The 21,902-nt window shown below is 40.7% G+C and overlaps 2 protein-coding genes across 2 annotated transcripts in view; both read right to left on the bottom strand.

Moving 5' to 3' along the window:
* Positions 1-31: 31 nt before the first annotated feature.
* On the bottom strand, positions 32-14,053 carry bckdk (branched chain ketoacid dehydrogenase kinase). The gene is made up of 11 exons (XM_005725329.2): positions 13,630-14,053; positions 10,326-10,394; positions 10,117-10,227; positions 7,852-7,899; positions 6,291-6,410; positions 5,668-5,766; positions 5,227-5,300; positions 4,514-4,642; positions 3,593-3,682; positions 3,209-3,364; positions 32-2,978 (listed from the first exon to the last, which is right to left on the bottom strand). Exons 1-11 carry the CDS (start codon positions 13,990-13,992, stop codon positions 2,834-2,836), a joined length of 1,404 nt encoding a protein of 467 aa, XP_005725386.1. The 5' UTR covers positions 13,993-14,053; the 3' UTR covers positions 32-2,833.
* A 1,772-nt stretch (positions 14,054-15,825) lies between these two features.
* Positions 15,826-21,902, bottom strand: part of lrwd1 (leucine-rich repeats and WD repeat domain containing 1) — a 10,096-nt gene continuing 4,019 nt past the window's right edge. Inside the window, exons 7-16 of the mRNA XM_005725478.1 lie at positions 21,708-21,897; positions 21,076-21,190; positions 20,822-20,928; positions 20,471-20,681; positions 19,845-19,917; positions 19,497-19,640; positions 19,224-19,327; positions 18,756-18,917; positions 18,071-18,180; positions 15,826-17,124 (exon numbers count right to left, since the gene is read on the bottom strand). Coding sequence (XP_005725535.1) covers positions 16,972-17,124; positions 18,071-18,180; positions 18,756-18,917; positions 19,224-19,327; positions 19,497-19,640; positions 19,845-19,917; positions 20,471-20,681; positions 20,822-20,928; positions 21,076-21,190; positions 21,708-21,897 — 1,369 coding nt within the window. The 3' untranslated portion in view covers positions 15,826-16,971. The remainder of the gene's footprint in view (positions 17,125-18,070; positions 18,181-18,755; positions 18,918-19,223; positions 19,328-19,496; positions 19,641-19,844; positions 19,918-20,470; positions 20,682-20,821; positions 20,929-21,075; positions 21,191-21,707; positions 21,898-21,902) is intronic.

Genomic DNA, 21,902 nt, shown 5'->3' with positions numbered 1-21,902 from the left:
ACAAACGAATAAAAATCAAACTCACTCTCAGTTCCAACAAAGTGAAATTTAATATCTACAGAAAATGTGGGAGAAACTAATTTCAGTCAGAGAAAAAAAAAAAAGCACACTTTCTCAGTAACATGACTTGAATATTTTGGTATTGTACTGGAGATCATTTCTAAATGAACTTTTTTCTGATCCTCATTTTAAAATGCAAAATTAATCTGAATTCTAGACAATTAAATTAACTTGTATTTACCATGTCCTCTTCTTCCTTGGAAAAAAAAAATCACTTGATATTCTCTCCATGAACAGTATTTTTCAGTCTGCCCTTCTCTTTTGTGGCCTACAGGGGGCATACAGTGCACATTTTATGTTTATGAAAAGCTACAGCCTGGCAGTGAAATTCAAAATGTGCAAAACCACTCTCAGCATTTTTTTTTAATAGGAGGAATCCTCAAAATGCTCTTTACAGTAATATTTCCAAAAGGAGATACAAACCTCAAATGTTCACCTGCATTTTTTGAAGCTATGATTGTTTATGCTCCCTCGCCTTAACGTGTATACGCTAAAGTATATACAAGAACTTCAAGACTGTCAAATCAGTAATAAAAACATGTAGAAGGCTTCATCAAGAATACAGGTACAGACAGTATACCCTCTCTGACCTTTAAACAGTTAATCATAGGGGGCTGTTTTTGCTTCACAAAATGTCAAAATAAATACCAGCCTTTACAAAATTAAATAGATTCTGAAGGCAAAAGAATACGTTCACAATGTCTCACAGGTTTAAAATGGCATTTGAACTAATTTGTATGTAAACTCAGGGAAAGAAGAAATGAAGCTTTCTGTACTCAACGTTTTAAAGATCTTTGTCATTTTGTTTCTAACCAGTTCATAGTCTATACAAGTAATATGCATTCAGCTGTAGAATAATATGTCGCACAACTTCAAGCTAATGATAAAGACAGTGTCACTGAAATCTAAAAAAAAAAAACTAAAACAAACAAAAACCTGACGGATTTTAAAAATTTAGAGATGTTACATCTTGCAGATAACATCCTAAGATTTCTAATGCCCTTTCAAATGAAACAAAAAAAGTTAATGCAATAACAAGCCCACGGATCAAACAGAAGAGGTGTAGCATTCTGATTGATCTGTTGGAGCTGGGGCCCACTGGGGAATGTTCAACAAACTGCAAGGAGTGTTTGTGTTAACTCATATATCGCAACTTTTTCAACACCTGACTCTGCTCGATTTTTTTTTTCTACTCCCAACAGTGTCCGTACAGATGCTGCTGTGATTTTCTTGTACAAATACTGAGATCACAACATGGTTATCTCATTATTTTCTCAAACACATTCTGTTTTTCATCGGTCCATCTATGCATCTATTTTCTGGAGCCCCAGCCTATCGCAGGGCAAACACAGAGAGACGGACAATTTTGTGTCACCAATCACCCTAACATGTACGCCTTTAGACTGTGGGAGGAAGCCGGAAGCTTTGAACCCACCTGTAGGGTACTGGTGCTACTTTTTCATCCACCAAATTGACAATCACACTGACTATACACACACATAAAGTGTGTCCTACTTACAAGTTTGGCCATTCACAATAATGACATAATCAAGCAGTGATCTATACCTAATAGAAGACCAGCAAACTTGGCTAACGGTGGAGAAACTCCTTTGTCTACTGATGCTGTGAAATTAAATGGGACCTTCTGCAAAGCCTTGTTTTAAAAAGAAAATATACACCTTCCTAAAGAAAAACTGTGAGAAAACAGTCAAATAACGAATAATGAAGCGTATATCAGACAATACTTCTCTGGTATATTGTTACTTTGAAAGTTGTTACAATGTTAAAGCCTGCTATGATCTGCACTGAGCATTACAACAGGAAATCTATTCATTACTAGTGAAACGTTCTGACATGGTGTGTGTCTGTGTGACCCAATAAAGGTAAGTACCACAAAGAAAACAAAAGAACTCAGCATGCAGTTAAAGGACTAGTGTCACGCGTAAGGCAGCTGAACATCTCGGTCGACTTCCCCGTTCAAAAGCTCTGCAAAGACGCTGCTCGACAAAGACGCTCATCAGAACAGAAGACAGAAATGTGTTAATGAGCATTTGGTGTTTTTGGCAGTTTCTTCTGTTTTTAAGAGCCACAGCTGTACAGCAGAAGAAGAAAGCGGTGTTTGAGGAGAGCGCATGAGCTTTAAGATGAGGATAATTAAGCGAAGCATGTATACTGCTTCTACCAACGTTTCCCCTTGCAGTCAATGACACGCTGGGAGGATTTGGTAATTTAACACATGAGCAGCATTGATAACTTTGAGGAGATTTTGACAGGGCTGCTGGAGTGTCTCAATAGTTCCACTTGAAACATTTATCATCGAAATTTCTACTTTGAGGCTATGAGATATGTAACTTCATCGTGAACTTCTTTAAAATTGAAGCTCTTCTTTCTTGCTTTCCTCTGTCTCTCATAATCATCGTCATCAATAATATCAATTATCATGCACAGTTTGTCCCGATAACCTACACATTCAAAGTTCATTACCCGCCCCGCCCCTCAAACTTCAATACAACATGCCACAGGGTACAAAACAAAAAGAACACAAAAGGAAAAACAACAGAAATCATCACCTTGACAGGTAACATAGCTTATAATCAGTCTAAGGCAAAAAAGACAAACTAAAGAACAAGTAGTGGGTTAGTGAATTTAGGAGCTTTCTGAAAAACACTTTTCGTCCTCGTCCTCACCAGCCTTCGTCGTGGGAAACCCTCTGCACTCCTGCACGGCCTGATTTCCTGGCTGGTGTCTACATGGATTACTGACATGGGGAACGTTACACCCTGAAGCTCTCTCCTTTGCCATCAATATGGCGCAGACGCAGATAAACATCAGTGCCAATGCCCTGCATAGACTGAATAGACAGAGAGCCACCGAGGTACTCCGCATAGGCCCTAGACGTGGGTAGGCCGAAGCCAAACCTGTACAACACACAGGCAACAGGTTTAAGGTGATTACGTGAAGTGACAGAATCACACCAGGCTGAAAGTGATTTACTGTAGGTGAAACATTAAGCTGCAGGTAAATACAGGCAGCCATCAGAGCTTTTACTGGCTCATAAAGAAGCCTACTGGAATCATTGAGACTGGATAAAATCAATACTCCTCTCTTATCTCGGACACAAACAGAAGTGCATCAGTAAAGAGCTTACCCATGCATAGGGTTAGACTGATTCCCACTGTTGGTGATGTTGTTGAAGAGGTTGCTCATGCGGGGATCCTGTGCACTCTCCTCAGCTGTGCTGAAGTGGTAGTCCATCACCTTGTCTATGATATTGTGAGGGATACCGCCGCCGCGATCTGAAATCCTGAATTAGAAAGAAATGGCAACAAAAACTTGTAACGATACCTTCTGTTACAGGAAGTCTCCCCTGCAGCAGTGAGGAGCGCACAGATTTGCAAAGGAAGTACAAATTATTGGTCCTACACGTTAAAAGAAATCAACTGGGCTGGTTTGGGTATTTGGTCACCATGCCTGGACAGGTAAACCTGCTCAGAGGCTCAGGACACACCTGGATTACAATTCTGGCACTCACCTGATGACAAAATCTATGTCGTTATTAGCGATGGTGATAACCACATCGGGGAGATTGTATGGGGTGTCCAGATGGCTCTCCATGGTGGCCCTGAAGATGCAAATTGAAGATCGATGTGACAACTGTACTCCCATTTAATAACAATCCACTATGCAAAAAAATATCTTTTTAATAATACTTTTGTTTTTCCACAGTCTGTCAATCAGAGGAGGCAAGAGCAAGTATTCAGCTCATTTAATTGATTAACTGATGCAATCCACTTTTAAATTTAAGTTGTGTGCTAAAAAGCAGATGTGTAGTCTAAACTACATACTTTTTCAGGCTTTTGAGCGAACAGTGAAGATTCTGTTGCAAACATGTTCTTCTTGTGCATAATACTAAATTAAATTGTGCCAGAGCCACTGTTGTGACACATGAAAATCTCAATTTTTCCAGGTGGATGACACACAATAATCTTTCTAAATGCTGGTCCAATAGCCCAGTAAAAATTTTTTTAAAAGGACCTGTGTGCACACCGACTTGGACTTGGCTTCTATGTCCAAGCTGAAATCAACAACATTCTCTACACTCGTTAAAAGCTACATCAAAAGAGCCAGTCATTTTCCAAACTGCACCCCTTCTCTCCCGCTGTTGCCCTGGAAACCATTAGCAACAGCTACACTGGTGCCAACATTAAGCCAGCTCCAGGGCTCACTCACACCAGTCAAACAGCACCAACTAAAATCTTCACTGCTCTCCCTCAATGATCCTTTATTGCCATCACATTATTGCTCATCTATTATTTTACTGATTCACATAGTTTTTCACTGTCAGACAAAAAAAAAAAAAAACCCCAGCCAAATCATTCAATATAACTTTATTTAACATAAGCTGATTTGAGGTCAGTGGACATCTCCGTGGGTGAGTGAGTGGTTAGTTTACCTCATGGCGTTCTTGAGGAGCTCTGGCAGGATGTAATCCAGAGGCAGAGGGATGAACGGGAAGTGAGCTGCTACGTGTCCGTTGATCCTCACCCTGGGCGAGTTACCGTACTGGTGCTCGCAGAGACGTCTATCAAACACCAAGAACATTTCTCATAATATTGAAGACTACAAGGTCAAAAATATATACAAATTCTCTGCCTCCACACAACGAGTGAAATGAAACTGTTTCATGACACTTTTCTAAAAAGTATTAATGACTTTTTTACCTGATTAAAAAAAAGGAGGAGGAGCCACACGTAGTGTAGGGTGTTACCATGGACAAAGCACTAAGTAAACCTCACAGTTATGGGAAAGGTGTTAGTTTTGTCTGCGTGGGATTAGAAACCAAAGCAGTGGACCTTCTAATGCTGCTGGATGACAATTACAGTTCATACAGTTCATTAAATGGAAGTCCAATTTCATTCATACAAATGTTAAACTGTAACGACAGAGAACACGCTGTATCTCTGATTGTTTCTTTGCAAACTTCCTTTGAACTTGGTTAAAACAAGTCTATAAAAGGTCATTTGATTAGATTACCAAAGACAAACAAGAATGAGAGCCCATTCACAGCTCCACATGCCGTTTCTGAAAGGTTATCTGATGAACTCTGTCAGCACAGGGAGAAAGTCACCAAAAGGTGAGATAAACTAATCCCCACCAAACACTCACCTGGCAAAATCCACCCACTTCTCGATGATCTTTTTGGGTGAGAGACGTCTGCATATGATCCCAACAAAATCAGGCTGAAATGAACAAAAAAAAAAACAAACATTCTTTTTAGTCAAGTCTAAAAAGTATTTCACAAAATAACTAAAACACCTCTGATTAATCAATACTGTTGGTTTAATTACACAATAGCGTTTACTTAAATAGCTAGCTGCCAAAACAAACAAGACGTATTTTATGCTTCCTTGTAGCTGAAGGTAAACATCATGAAACCAGCAACTTCTATTTGACAGGATCCTGTTGTCCCAACCCAACATTAATCCCAGGTTTGCAGAAAAGCTGGACAACTATCACCTTTCCCCTTAACAGTTACCGCATGATTTGCTCTGGATAACCGTCACCGTTCAGAGGTTTTCAAATCCTTTGAATAACAGTTGCACGTACATTATCTTCATGAAGGGCGAGATGGTGCGTGGCCAGCATTCGTATTCCCAAACGAGAGCACAGCGTTGTATCCAGGAAGTTGCGGATAACCCTCTCATCCTGTGACAGCAAATTAAAAAAAGCAACTGAAACTTCACAGTTGAAACTAACTTATCAACTCTAACAGCTTTTGGTGAATCACAGCAAATGTTTTATTTTAGCTCTACCTCCCATAAAGGTTCTGACATAAAGATGTGATTTAATGACCATTAGAAAAGTTTCCAGGTTTTTCCCGTGTAGCTGCAAATGCAAAGACCGCCCTCACTAACTTCTAATGCAGCCCCAGTAATTTAGTTCTGTAAGCAGGCCTGAAATATGACAAAAAGAGCCTCAAGGGTGACTCTCTGAAAGCTTTAAGGAGTGAAGAGTTAAAGGCAGATCAGCAGCTTTCTTAAGAAAACACATCATTGTTAGCTGAGAAAGCCTTAAATAGTCTTTCCAAATAATAAAATAGTGTTTAATTAAACTGAATAAAAAACAAACTGACATTAATAACCTAACCTGTGCAGACCGAGAGTAAGTTGTTTTAGTAAGGAGTCATTTCCCGCAAATGGTGAATCAGGTCAGTCTTAGTATCTCTGTACCTGGATGTGTCTGCGACACTCCCTGAAGCCCTGTGCCAGCATTGTGACCACATCCTTGTGGTCGTCCAGCAGCTGCCGCACTAGTTTGCAGAAACGAGCCTCCACGTCCTGATCCTTGATCTGCAAACAGAGATGCTTCATACTAAACCCGAGAAACCCGACGTTTAAAGAAACAGCCTGCTCTAAGAAGAGCCTTTGAATTATTTTGGATTTTATATTTATTCTGGCTTGAATGACTCAACGCTTCATGTTTACCTGCTGCACTGATAGAGTCAGCTTCAGTGCAGCAACGGCCTCATACTCAACACTTCTACTGCACAGAGATTTTTTTTTCTTCTTTCACAGAAACGCTGCTTCCATTTATGAAATTGTCCGTTTCTTTCACGACTAGAGCTTCACATTAACGGTTGTTTAACTCCATAAATGGTGTATTGAGAAATAAATAAAGAATGCACAGGACCAGTGACTGAGAATCAGTCGAGCAATTCTGTGCAAACCGCTGTCATTTTAAAGCCACCAATGAGAGAATTCAAATGTAAAAGCAAAGCAGGTTTCAGGCATACAGATAAAAGCGGGGTGAGCGTGACCTGCCTCTGTAGCACAGAGATGTTTTTAGACACTATGATTTCCCCTGAGAGCTATTGTAGTATAGGTGACTCCAACCCAGAGTCACATTATCTGATCCTTTGTCTCTGTAGTTTCCTCTTAAATCTAGGGACCTTTTATTTTTAGCTAACCTTGCGTCTGCCTCATCTCTTTAGAAATGTGTTTATACAAGAGAAGAAGAGGAGTCTGAAAGTCTCAGCACAGTGCAGTGTTGCAACGCTCCATAAAGAAGGCACACACCTTTATAGGCACTGAAATAGGTGTTGTTTTTTCTTAACCTGACAATGTTAGGGTTACTTATCAGATTTAAGTGTTTACATTAACACAGAGGAAAACATGTTCAGCCAGTTTGAAATCTCCAATCATACATGTGCGAACACACTGAGCAACTGGGTGTACTCGTCTGCTTTGTCCAGACCTAAAAAGAACAGAACACAATGATCACTTTGCTACTGCATGCAGCAGTCAGTGAGACAGTTTGGCACTGATAACCCAGGAAATGCATTACATCTAGCAAGCAAGGATGACTGTGATGGAACACGTGTTATAGCCCTGACAGTACACAAATAAATACAAACGATAATCAGTGTCGTAGAAAAGCTACAAATCCTAAACTCGATAGCAGAGAAGAGTTATCCACTAACCTTCCCTCTACGGCCTTTCAATGCCAAACAGAATGATTGGCGAGAAACAGATTTTTATTGACTCGAACAATGCATACGGCTAATGTTTCATTAGTTTTAATAACAGAGTCACGGCTTGTTTACTACTCAAATGAGCCAATCCTAAAGCGGCTGCGGGCAGATTCGTCACACGCCTCGACAGGAAAAAGGTTCACACTTCCTGTTTTTGCTCATGAGCAAACCCACTCCCTGAGAAATAAAACTTGAACTTGTGACCCGTGTTTGTGCGCGTGTGTGTTTACTGTTCGTGTTTGAGTGGGTCGGGCACTCACCTCTGGAAAGTCACTGAGCATGTGATAGGCTCTGATATACAGTTCATGCTGTGAGAAAAGAAGAGAGATGCGGGCTATGGTTAGACCGATTTCTCTGTGATCGTTCACTCAGCCAGAAAACATCACACCACAAGCACTGTCCCCCCTGACTGGGCCTCACTGTGTTACTGAGAAGTCCACGTGAGGCTTACATGTGGCAACTTTCACCAAGTATCAGTGGGATGAGTTTTCTGTTACTTGCAGAGTTGAGCAATTTCTCTGAATCAGAATTCTGCATAAATGACTAGACTGGCTTATTAAAATCCATCTGATCATCTTGATGTGCAAAAGTTGGAGAGTTAAAATCAGTTCCAGCAATTATTTCACTTCTGATCAAAGAGCTAAACAGTGAAGGTACAGTCACTCCGACATCACAAGTAGTGGCACAGAAAAGGAGCTTTTGCTTTATGTAATCGACACAGAGCGGTTCCGTGATACCAGAAAAGGAAGGAATCTGGGTGAAAGTTCACCAGCAACGAGACATGCAGAGGCAGCGAAATACTCAAAGTGCTTGCAGGGGAATTAAAGGCTCAGCGGGAACAATGACAACAACAATTCTTTTGGTGTCAAAGAGTCTGTTATATCCAGACACATGCGTATTTTTCTCGTTAAGTTTTTGAGATCTCTGTATAAAGGAGCTTTAAAGGGCCTCTGTCTGAATTTACATCTGAAAAAATAAACAGCCTTGCAAGATCAGAATCCTGCTGATGTGGACAGTTTCTGCTGGAAGAAACATTTCCCATGAAAAATTAGGAAAGTAGAGAATGACAGCATAGTCATTAAGTATGAGTTATTGATATGACAGGCCTAAGTCATGTGTGAAATAACAGTATCAAAATTATTTACTGGACAAGGTGTGGCACTGATGTCGTTACAGTTAATCAAAAACAACCTTGCCTGCAAAAAGTTTGGAAGACTGTCAGAAACTTAAATAAAACTGTGTTTTTGATGTCATTTAAACCTTATTTATGATTTAAAAATAGTACAATGGTAAATATTACAAAATCTGAGAAATTGCATTGTTTCAAAATATTTTGCATTTGGTGCCAGAAAATCATTCCAAAGTAGTTGCGACAGCTGGCAGGAAAGTGGAAAGTGGCAGGAAAACAAACCACAATTAAGTGCCAAAAGGCTCCTCGAATGGCCACATGAGGTTGTTTCTGAAAGTGGATCAATCTCCATAGACTCCTGTGTTAAAATGACCAACTAAACAGCCCCGGAAAGCATCCAGAAAATAAAATAATGTTTTGTGGGACTTTTTTCTGCTTCCTACATTTGGATACTGTTGAAGCTAACCGTTAAGGGAACGGCAGCTTAGACTGACAGGTGTGCTGACACCTTACTGCCTGCGCTCACCTCTGCTAACTCAAATAAGTGAACTGAACCTCTCCACTGTGTTTGCAGTGTTGGTGCCTTCTGAAGTTTTTTTTAATGACAAATAATAAGACAAGCTTTCTGATAATGACCATCCAGGCAGCCTGTGCTTCAGTTTTGTGTATTTGTCTGTTACTAAGCACCACTTATGTGTTTATAAGCATGTTTATGATGCGTATTGCAAACCAAGCTTCCTAAAAAAAAACAAAACAAAAAATAAAATCAGATGATAACTTAAAACCCCATCACTTTGTCCAAATATGGGAACTTCCACCTAAAAATGTCAAATGTGCAATTTGTTGCGGTAATATGCAATGCTCTTCCTGAAAAACAACATCTGGGTGGCAGAAAACAAAACCTGCATTTATTGTTCAGCATTAATAGTACCCAGGACAGTTTTACCACAAACCTGAATACAAACATGTGCTTTCAAATCACAAGCTGCAGCTCCTGCGTCAGCCATTGATGCTCTTTATTTTAATAAAAAAACAGAACGGTACAACATTCCTGGTATGACCCATGTTTACAGGATATGGATATCCCATAAAGAGTCTACAGGTTGTTTGATGTCGCCATTATGTGTATAAATAAAACCCCTCCTTTCAGTTCTTGCAGTCGTATCTCAGCTTGGTATTGAACCATAAACCTGCTGTACCTCTTAATGCACAGCCATACCTCCCTGTCCACTCTGACGGGAGTGGACAGGGAGCATCTTAAGAGCGCTTTCAGTCAAGACTTTCCTGCGCAGTATTGTTACTTTCTATTTATATAATCAGTTACAGGGCCCACTTCCTGTATAGCTCAGCAATCTGTAAACTGTATTTGGGTGTGTCTGGAGAGCTGTGCGCTTACCACTTGCAGAATCGTGGGGTTGCAGCCAATAATGAAGGGCAAACTACGGAAACCCTTGATGCGATGAGCGATTCGTACAGGCAGCTCCTTGTGGAGGTACTTGGCACTGCTCTGTGAGCGTAGAAACACACAGAAATAACAGTGAAGAGTCTCAGAAGTCTCATTATTGTTACACTTTACAGAAATCCCAGCACGGCTGAAATATTTACCAAGATGTGGTGTCCATCGGCAGACTTCCCAGAATACAACAGGGTTGCTAAAGTCAGTCGAACAGAGGCCTAGGGAGAAAGCGGCACATAAAATTACACACACATTCATAACAGTAGGGTTGAGATTGTGTTTTAGTTTCAAGTGAAGTGTGCAGCCGTAAAAACACACATGATTGTTATCCACATAAATGACTGGCTGCTTAGCCTGTGACAGATAAAGTCCTTCAGGCAGTTCATGCAGATTTTTAGCTGGGACACTGAAGGACACTCCATACTTGTCTTAGCTGTACACTCTGGTCCAGGTGACGAGCAGAACATAACGAAACGTTTTCACTGCAGTATATAATTTATATTCAGAAAGTCCATAATCTGGCCTTCCAAACTGCAGTAACTCAGAAAACTAAAGCATTACTTTGTGATTGTTTGATGGCGGTTAAGTCTACCCAGACACAGACACCTGGAGCTGTGAAAGCAGAAAAGACAGCTGTCTTTATCCAATCACTACATTTCTAAAAAGTCACACATGTAAAAACATTAGCAACTTTTTTTGTCTGTGAACTTATTTGCCTGGTCGTGAAAGAAAGGTTCCTGAGACTAAAAGCTCTGGGCACTTTGAAAAAACTGCAAAAGTGCTCGGAGCAAAACATCTAAAACTCAGCTTGTTATACGCTCGTTGCATGACTGTGTGTTTTATTTCCTCTCGTGAGGCCAAGCCTAATGTCGAAGGCAGGATATGGATGTACAAAACAGCACTGCTATTTTGATGTGCTTGCAGCAACAATGATGCATTTGCTTAGTGTATTATTATGTTCTCATTTGGTCCATTTTGGTGCTGTAGATAATAGAAAGAACACATGAAACACTCCCTTCATATCTGCACACACAGAGCCTGAAGCAGAAAAACTGGTCTGCAGAGAAAGTTGATAACCAGCTTCGTGATACCTGTTATCACTGACTAGGCCTGTAGATTTTGTTGACTCAATTAGTTAAAACAAAGCCTTAAGACTGTTAAATCACAGTTCTGATAATTGTTTTAATTCCCTTCATTATTTTAAATGCAATTAAATGTTAGAACTTCGCTCTTCTCTACACACAGCCCACAATTAGCTATCCTGTCTGCTAACGCACTGCCAACAGAGAACCATGTTCAGCTCATTACAGCTTCAACATCACCTAGACATCGTTGTTGGACTTTCTTGTAAGAGTACGTTTGTTTTCAAGAATTATTTTCCATCTCTATATCGATTCGAATATAATCAGATTTAAAGAAAAAATTATCGATAGAAAGACAGGGAAGATATATATCTCTCAGATAAAGTCAGTGTCTGACAGTGATAGTTACAGAGGCTAAGATGGAGGTAAGTCACTGTGGTAAAGCAAGTCTAACATTTAATACTGTGCTCAGTCATCACTGACTAATGTATGTAAACTTGCCACATTATAAAACCTTACAACGGAGACACAACTTCACCAACCACAGGCATGTGCACTATAACAGTGCACATGCATGCATGCAATGTTACGGTGTGCTCCAGTACTTTATAGCACTCCAACTCTGCTCACCAGCTGGAGCAAGTCGTGGCATCAGCTCCAAAATGGATCTGAGGGTGCCACAGCGAGATGCCAGTAGCACAATCTGAGCTAGCTAGAAAGACAAGAACACTAAAGAAATGGTTCATGGTTTGGGATTGGATTTCCTGTTGAATCACTGCAGTAGCCTGATTAAATCAAACATACTACAGTGTGATAAAAAACATAAAAACTGTAGTAACTGTTAGAATAATGCATCTTTAAATTGCAGGTCCAGTCAATAACATTCATTCACACCCCACAGTAAGATGCAATTTGCAGGTGCACAAGTAAAAAGCATTGTGTAAATACAAGCAGAATGCACAGCTGTATGCCTGGTGATGGTCTACAGATCTGGGAACAGATCTCAAGTTAGAACCCAGGATAAATGGAGCCTAACAGGCACACCTAAGTCAAACAGGCATCAGTTTTATAAGCTCTAGCTGTGTTTACCCCAAAAGGACACTGACACTCCAGTGCTAAACCGACATGCACAAGTGGAGAATGTACAAGTGGAGAATGTACAAGTGGAAAAACACTACTCATTGCTCCAGGATCTAAATGTTAAGTAATGTCAGTGCAGTCCTAATCTTTACAGTAGGTCCACTGGGTCCTACACCCGCAGGTAGGACCCACTGGAAACAACAATCTGCTGGATTGGTCGTATTACATTATGTATACTGATGCAAACATTAAGCCATCGCATCGATATCACTGTACAAAACAATAACATTTGTCTAACGTAAAGTGAAAATGTTGTCGTTGGGTAGTGTTTTGTTTCAATATTTCAATTCCTTCCTCTTTTTTGCTGTAAGAGTACTTCTTATATTCACTCCAGTAAGTGAGTAAGTAAGTAAGTGAAAAAAAACTGAAGAATGTGACCAAAAAAACAAAACAAAACTGAGCCAGGAGGAAGAAAAGCATCTATGCTATTTTTATTGGTAACAATAACAATAATAATAATACTAGTTAACATGGCGACATTCATTCAGGAGTTGTGTTTTCTTTCTTTTATTTTATTTCACTTTAAGGCAAAGTATTTTAGAGATTGGCAGAACAGATTGTTAGACTTGCTTCTCATTAACTGGGGCAACGTCAGCTCAGCTCCATCGCTGAAACTTTACACCATCAAGTCTCCTGTTACTGGACAATCGTCTTATGTCTATAGTGTAGCTAATATTACAATTTTGCGTTGGCACCTCGTCTGGTCCGGTAAACATCAGCGACAGCAAAGAACCGACGTTATAATTTGTCTAGAAGCTCAGCAGGCTGCAGATAAATTTACCCGGGCGTTGCGTTCAGGTCTTCGGTATGTCAGCCGCTTTACATTATTACTGAATTATTATTATTATTAAATAGACCATTATAATTCAATACACTATATGACTTAAAACAACAACAACAACAAAATAACAGAACAAAGCACGCTCTTTTCTTTTGCTAGAGGAATCTCCGAAATATTAAAGGAAAATTACAAATTACAACTACAGACACTGCAATGTAGGTGACAGCTTTATTCCTCTTATAGAAGGAATTCGTTTTTAAGCTTCTAACTGACAAAACATTAGTTCTGAAGGCTAAAGCACTGCTCTTTTAAGTAGCAGCATGTCACTGTTTTTCCACCTGCCCCTGAACGTAGCACAACCCAGCCGCAGCTAGCTACAGCTAGCTTAGTTACCCAAGAGTTCTGAGACCTTTTCAGGAGAAAAGACCGGGAACCCGTCACATTTATTACCTTTTCTGCAGAAGAATCTATTGCAGACTGGTTATAAAACGACGTGACAGTCTTCGACCGCTCTCGCGCCATCTCTGAATATCCCTGCATCGAGGACGTTGACCGAAATCTCTGGCTCCCCGTGCCTGCCAGCGGCGGCACTGTTTTGGTGGCGGGGGCCAGCAAGAAGGTGCCGAGCCTCGGCCTAGCTCTGCTGGCTGCGCCGCTCAGCATCTCAGCCGCTACACCCGCCAGGGCCAGACGCATCTGGAGATGAGCTGTGTGTGCGAACAGGGCTGCCCTGGGTCGCGTCGTACTAGAGCACAAAGGCACGTATCTCTGAATACAGTTGCGTTGAGGGTGCAGAGAGGGCTTTGTGCGCATTGGCCAGTGGGGAAGAGAGCTGGGGGAACGACATGACAGCTCAGCCAATCAGTCCACCAGAGGCGGAGCGAAGCAGCATCAACAACACCCCGGAGCCCAGAGTCTGCAAAGCCCCCCCCCCCCCAATGTACTGTTTTGTACTGTACTGTACTGGAGGCAAAGCAGGAACAGCCGGTTGTCAAATTGCACCAGTCATAAGTTTTATTGGCCGACTTGAGGCTGAAGGGGACATTTTAACATGTATGTTACTTGTGAATCGTTTATGCAGGTAGAAACGAGCTCAGGACCATTAATTAGAATGCCTTTTGCTACTTAGGATTTTTCCTGTTTGTTGAAAAAAACAAAACGTGGTTCAGGGACCTGCAGTTAGTGTTTGCTGTGTGCCTGTTAAGAAGTGAAAAATGCAAATCCCACAAGTTTCACTTCCTGTTAAATAAATGTAAATAATGATAGAGAATGTCCCAATAATCCGCCCCAAGAACCACGGATTGAACCGCCCAGCCTCTTGCCTTTTACTGCCACCCAACACACTTTGAACCCAATCCTCATGGGGGATCCTGTATGTGGTGAGCCCACAGAAGACCCTGTCCCTTAAACTCCTTCCCCAGACCCGGCCCAAGAGTGCAACTCCAGTAACCCTAACCCCCTAACCCTAATCCAGAGTAAACAGGTCCCTTCATTTTTTTTTTAATCTTTCATGGTGCCCTCATCCAGGATTTGCCTTGGGAGACCCTACCAAAGGCAAAAGCCCCCTGACAACCCTGGGATCTTAGGATACATAGATCCCAGAAAATAGCTTCCTCCAAACGGTAGATCGCTTCTTCCTTAGAGATAGGGTGAGGAGTTAATAAGTAATTTGGGAGGGAGTCCCAAATGAGTTTTCCAGGCATGTCCTAACAGAAGGAGGGCCGAAAATAGGTGTCACAGGATAGGTGTTAGAAAATGAAATGATGAATAATAAAGAATGATGTGTCATCATTGTGTAGATTTTTTTCAAACCACTGGTGAGAGGGCACTTCTTAATACCTGCTATATTTCAATGTTAGGAAGATGACTAGGGCAGAAACACTGAAGGTGAAGAGAAAGACTCAGTCTTGTTTTGCACTCATATAGCCTTACATGAAGTGTGGTTGAATTAATACAAGAGTGCATTCTTTCTAAACTGTTAACAAAGGGACTCTGCTGACCTATGAAGACAAAACAGGACAAAAGTCTGAGGTAAAAGTTTGGACATCCTGCATGGTTGGATAACCTGCTCAGTAAAACTTGTTTGGGGAAGTTTTTTTTTGTAGCAGCAAGTCTTTTGATTCTTGTGTAGAGAATTTACAGCCATCCCTGCCAAAGTCTTGGGTTCCCAGGAGTCTCAGAACACCTTTAGGAGATTTCCTATTATTGTTTAGGTTTGTGGACCGGGAGAGTCACGTTAAAACCTTCATCTTACACTTTCTGAGCTGGTCCATTGTAGATTTTTCATAGTTTTGGAACATTTTCTTCTTGAAGCATTCTTCTTTTCATCTTTGTCTTTTACAAATACTTCAATGTTTACTCCTGGAAATCATTTGTGTAATTGAATCCATTCTTCCTTGTAGCACCAAAGTACTCCCAGTAAAATAAGCTGAGTGGTTCTTTTCATCTAATTTTTGAACCCCTTTTCCAAACATATGATTCTGTAATGAAATCTTCTGTTTTTATTGTTTGTTTTTTAAGCATATACATTACTGGGCACAGTGGGTAGCAAGCACCCTTCAAGTAAATTCCTTCCAAACAATCATGCCAGCCACCAAGTGGTTAAAATGAGAATAGTCAATACCAGGTACAACAGAACAACCTGTTTACATCTTTGCTGTACTTCTTAAGAATTCAGACATTTGATTCAACAACAGAATACACTTAAAAGCCAAAAGCAGTTAGAAGCAAGCTAAAAACTTCTTTAATTAAATAGAAAAACAGTTCACTTTCTGCTTTAAAGCATAAAAACACAATAAGCACACCGACATGAGAAGTATTCAGAAAAGTAAATGTTTTCAGCAGTTTCACTCTTCAGTGTTATCTGATCATTAAAAAGTAGCACGGGAAAATAAAAGCCTCAATCATTCACATTCAAAAACTATACTTATCAACAAAGCATATATTTCAAAAAAAGAAACGAGCCGCAGACTCTGCCGGCTTAAATCTGAATGAACCAATTTAATGTGAAACATGAAGTTTGTTACAGTGAAAATGTGGATAAACCGTAGCCCTTAAAACATCCTGCAGACACTGAGCAGTCTTATTATGTGGAGTCACAATCTGCTGTGTGCTAGGACTGCTTTTTCTGCAAAAACCAGGTCCTTACTGGTGGAAACAAGGGTGATGGAGGGGTGAGACCTTACCACAACACATCATTAAAGTTAGGAATAATTCTTTGACACGAACTCGTGACCGTTCTGACATTACACACAGATCTGCTAAAAAAAAGTTTAACAAAGCTTTAACTAATTCAAGTTAAACTTAAACCAGCTAAATGGCTTTGTTAACGTTGGGCTCGCTTGTACTTTTACACTGAAGTTTGCACATCCAAACTGTGAAACTGTTCCAGGGAGTAGAAACAAGAAAACAAATCCAGTCATCAGCTGAATTTTGAAGTCCACGGTTGATTATTGTAACCATGTAGATCTAAATGGAGCCGTTTCTGTCCATTCTGGACAAATCAACGGATAATTCTGTCACAGTCAAAGTCACCTAGCTATGATCGCCTATAACTCATAACAGCAGCAACTTTAAGTAAAAATAAAAACATCTGAAAATTACAGTTTTATGTTTAAACTCCACATAATACATTATTGTGTAAAAAAAAGTAAAGTAAAAAGTTCTTTTGTTCTTCAGTCTGTGATGCTTTTAGATGCTGATGTAGCATCGACACTCGCAAATTATGAATGTGCACATTTTCAGTAATGGGGCACCACTCAGATTCTTTATGGCTGTGCAGTCTATGGTTGCTCAGGGCGACTCCTCTCTCTTCCACACTATCACCATATTCTTGTCACTAAGGGCAACTAGATAGCATAGCTCAGGGTCCATGGCTACGCTGTTGATGGAGGGGCCTTCTACCTTGCCGTGGCCGTTCTTAACTGGGGTCGGCCACTCCAACACCTGCCAAAAACAAACAACATGTTAGTGCTGAGTGGAGAGAAAAGTGAAATGCATCTGAAGTTTAGTCTCATTACACGTGGCCGACGTGAAGCTTCGGAAGTCTCAAATCACTAGTCTTTACATTTCATGTGCAGGCGGAAAGAGGCAAGCAAACTGAGCTCTCTTTAAAGAGTGAAGATGGAGAGTGACATTTATTTCATTGAAATGTAGGTTTAAAATGTCTCCATCCTTTACGTTATCTTAATGGCCTGCACAGGCACTCCTGTGCACGATAATCCTGTGTTTATATGTGGGAGCTGGTCATTGTGTAATCTTCCAAAATGAAACAAAAATCAACTACACAGCTCAGATCTCTCATATTTATGGTGGTTGCACACATCTGTTATCAGAGATGCAGACAAAATCTGAGGAAATTATGCTGAAGCTAAAATAATACTTGAATGGCCCGTGTTTATCTATTGTAAGCTTCCTGTGTGCATTCCTGTGCACGTGTATTTCTCTAGGAACAACACAGTTAACTGCTTCTGCAAATTTAAATGTCTTGTGAGTGCAAGACAAAAAAAACTCTCTTTACGGGACTTCAGTGGATTCACACATGAAGGACAATGTTTCAGCCCAGTGCTGAGATCTGGGTATGTTGTGACATCACCAGAAATCCAGCTGGAAAACAAACAAGTGGGCGGATGAAGCTCCATGTGTTTTCACTTTTCAGAGCTAAGATTGTGAAACAACTTTAATAAGACATAAAAGTAAAAGAGAGCAAAAACAAGGACAACGATGATTAGGATAACGTTCACTAATCTGAGAGTTTGTTTTGTCTGACTGCAACTACCTCCCAGACTAATTTAATAGACTCGTTTTTAGAAAAAAAAAAGAACAAAAAAACAATCGATATTTCTCTAAACAAGAATCGTAAGAGAAAGCTACTGTCTGAGATTACAGATACCTCAGTGGGCAGTATGGGTTTCCCAGTGTGGAAGCTGTTTTTCTGGAGGTTGGGGATGTGGTATGTCCATATCTTGCCTTTGTCATCACCGCACACCATGTAGGCTTGACCTAATGATAGGAATGAGAACACAGAAAAGTACACGTGGTGAGTATCTGTGATGTTCTTGGTCTAAGCACTAAAGTAGTTTTTCACAAGTTACTACCAGGAACCTTTAAATGACCTTTAAAGTCCTTCAGGTCATTAGCTGTCTGCATTTCAAGATCTTCTAAATTAGTTCACAGCATAGAGTGATTGAGTTACATCAGCTGTCCTCTCTGTTGTTTCAGAGCTGCAGGTCTGAGTGTGTGGCTTCGGTGGAGGTGTGCACTCATCTATTTGTGCTTTAGAATGTTTTATTTATCTGATTCACCACAATCTGGAGGGTTAAAATCATAACCCTGGAACGTAATTTAGATTGTAAAGTGAAAACATCCAGTTCTACGGTAAAGCCGACAGTCAGGGCAACTATGGAGTGGCTTCAGACCCAGTCTGGACTGTCCTTCTGTGTCCCAGCTCCCAAAATATCTGTGGTGACCGGAAGATGGCAGTTAATGAGCTTACTGCCTTTGTCTACACTGATGATGACCTGAAATGATGACTGAATGTTAAATGCATCAGAACTGACGAGATGAGGTGAACTTACCAGGACAGGTGTTGAGAGCCAGGTAGGGAATCTGAGTGTTGGTCCACTGCAGCTCAGCCAGAACCACAGCACGCACTGCTTTGCTCTTCTTGTCAGGCCGCTGAACCTTGGTCCTGCTCCAGCTCCACAGGTAGATGCAACCATACAGGTAGTTCTTGGATGCTATCATAATTGACAGAGCGCGCAAAAGATTAGGGAAAAAAAGACAATTTTATTTATGTAGCACCAATTTACAACAGAAGTCACCTCAAGGCGATTGATATTGTACAGTGAGACTATGACACTACAGAGTGCCAGAGTCAGATCCTCAAACTTAAATGAAGTCAGGACCAACCTGGACTGACTGCCAACGCCGAGCATCGCTGAAAGGTCTAATTATATCCAGCATGAGTCAATGTTTCCAGCTCAGAGTGGCATGTGTTTAAAGGCACTGTAAATAAAACTACAGTGGTATTGTGGTATACTTACCCACTATGTCATCATTAAGAAAACTCAGGCCGTCCACCGTGTGGTAGTCATGGTCTTTGTCTTCCTTCTTGTATATGGGGAAAGTTATCTCCATTTCTTTTGACCTACCAAGGAGATAAAAACAAAAACACTGTAATTGTTTCTGGGTGGGCCACATATGTATTCATAGTTTTCTCATTAAAACATCAGTGAACAGATATAGTGAGTCAGTATAGTCTAGGTCACTGACTGTCACCAGAATAAAAGGTAGACTGGGAGAGATTCAAATCTCACCTCTTACTGGTGTTGTTGGCACCGAGCTGTGTGTTGTAGCAGTGCAAGCCGTCCTCACAGGCAGTCAGTAGGTGTGCACTGGGAGCAGTGGGGGGCAAGCAGATGTGCAGAGGGGTGGTACCGATTTCCAATACCAGCAGCTGACTGGAGGGTCAAACAGCAAATTTTCAACATCACAGTCTGAACCTTTCATCTTAATGTCAATGGTAGCAGTTTGAAAAAACATAAAAAATATATTTAAAAATGTATTATTGATGAACAATTATATATTTTAGAAAATTCAGTACAACAGATGTGATCTGCTAAAGAAATTGCATCGCAAACACTTTTCCTGGCAGAAAGACTCACACAACTTTGAAGTTGTACTGGCTGTCCACCCCGCCGATATCCCACATCAAGATCTTGTTGTCGTACGATCCCGCTACAAGACAGAAGTTGAGGCGGTGTTACTTTACAAGTAACCCACTTTAAACAAGAGCAAATCAAACTATGTAAAGCCCACTACTCTAACAGGTGAGCAAATTATTGCTAAAGCAATGTCAGTGAGATGTGAGGACTTAAGAGCAGGCATAGCTAAGAATACAACTAGAACATAGAGACAGGAGTGTCACTTTCCATAGCCAACTATTTACAAACGGCATCAGATCCCTAAAACCTTAAAAAATATATCTAACAGAGAGAAAAACATGAGCAGAAAACAGTCCAGCAAACATTCAAAGAGGTGGTAATAATTCCTAACTGGACAATTACACTACATCAGATCATAGCTGAAGCAGAGGTTAATATGTAAACAATGGTAAATGATTACAACAGACATGGGTAATCACTTCGCTATTCATTTGTTTTCTCTTTATAAGTTTAAGCCTGACAAAAGATTTATTTACAAACCATCTGATTCTCTGTCAGAACTTTAAACTCCGCATTTTTATCCATACTCGCTATTATGGTTTGAGTTTGTGTAATTAATTACTCACTGAAGAGGAAGTTTCCCTGCTGGTGGTTAAATCGGAGGACAGACAGCGCCTTTCGGCTGGCTCTGAACTCTCCGTAGGCCACGTTGTTTCTGGGATGAATCAGTTTGACTATCCCTCTCTTCCCACCGGCTGCAAGAATGCTGCAGTGCTGCGCTGAAGCATTGCCTCCTCTGGACATCAGCACTGTAGTCCAGGCCAGGGAGAAGAACTCCTGGTGTAAAGGAAAGCAACAGCTTTATTGTTTTCTTGCCATTATGAACCAAGTATCCTACGAGTCTGAGCAAAAGACAGAGAAAATTCAGGTTTTTAAAGCCTAAGTACTGCAGACTAATCCGAATAAATGGAGCATACCTCCCCGGGAACTTTGTACTTCTTCATCACCATCCCCATTTCACAGTCAATCAAACAGATAGAGTCTCCTCCACAAGTAGCGACCAAACGACTTCCTCCAGCGTTGCCTGTTAATAAAGATAAAAAGCCTGAGTTTAATCCCACATTTACAAAAAAAAAAAAACAACTTTCAAATCTCTTTCTTCTAATCCTTAAAGCTTTGTTTGACTTGGAGATGCCCTGCAACTGTTTTTCAACGTGTATTCAAACAATACCAGCAGAATCAGGCAGTGGCTGGAAAGCACAGGCCCACAGCTGGGTGGAGAAGTCCTCTAAGCTGTCCTGTTTGCTGTGGCACTGAAGAACATGGAGCGGCTTGAGATGCACCGGCTGTTGGAGGAAGGAATCATGAGATGGAGAAGGGAGATAGGGGGAGAAACTTTAATGAAGGCACAATCTGATGATACCTATAGTGATGCTACCAATACTGATGCACACAAAGCTCGAGCAAAAAAAAAAAAGTGGGGGGTTCACAGCTATTTTGACAATAAACCAGGTTATTAGACAAAAGAAAAGACCTGCTGGAGCTAAATGAAAAATTAAAGAAGAGCCAAATTACTAAAATTCATCAAGAGGGGACATATGTTCTGTACCAGCTGCCAGATGTACAAGTCTGCATGGAAACACAGACTAATACTGCCACCTACTGGCTGTCTCAAGATACATTTTGACTTCAGGTATGTTTTTACCTTCTTTTTTTTTTTTAGATCTTTTGTCTTGGGAATTCAGGCAGATCAATTTTCCAGTGATCAATGGCATTGGCAGCAAATTTCCTGAGAATCTGACTGGCCAGACTAAAATTTAAATGACTGCATTTTCCCAAGCAAAGAAGGTATATTTCCCTTACCTGTGTGTCGCTGCGAATTTCTACTGTTTGCAGCATGTCAGCATCTCTCCGTGAATCCTTTTTGCCCAAACTTTCCTTCCGTTTCTTCTGAGCATCATCCTCGCTGGTTTGCTGCTCTTGAAAGCTTCTCTTGGGTCTCTCTGATCTCCTCTCTCCCCTGCTCGGGGTAATGGGAGGCTGACTTGTTTTGCTGGG

Source organism: Pundamilia nyererei, unplaced genomic scaffold (assembly GCF_000239375.1).
Source record: "Pundamilia nyererei isolate P.nyererei 1_Seehausen unplaced genomic scaffold, PunNye1.0 scaffold00015, whole genome shotgun sequence".
Classification (NCBI taxonomy): domain Eukaryota; kingdom Metazoa; phylum Chordata; class Actinopteri; order Cichliformes; family Cichlidae; genus Pundamilia; species Pundamilia nyererei.
Note: the sequence above shows the minus strand (reverse complement) of the source record. Positions and strands in the feature narration are given on the sequence as shown.

Bases quoted from the DNA above. Each gene is read 5' to 3' on its own strand.
- bckdk (XM_005725329.2), bottom strand. From the start codon at position 13,992: ATGCGCACAAAGCCCTCTCTGCACCCTCAACGCAACTGTATTCAGAGA. The intron at 5,767-6,290 runs GTACAGAGATAC...TTGCTGTCACAG, and splicing joins AGTGTCGCAGACACATCCAG to GATGAGAGGGTTATCCGCAA. The intron at 3,683-4,513 runs GTAAACTAACCA...TTGCATCTTCAG, and splicing joins CTCCTCAAGAACGCCATGAG to GGCCACCATGGAGAGCCATC.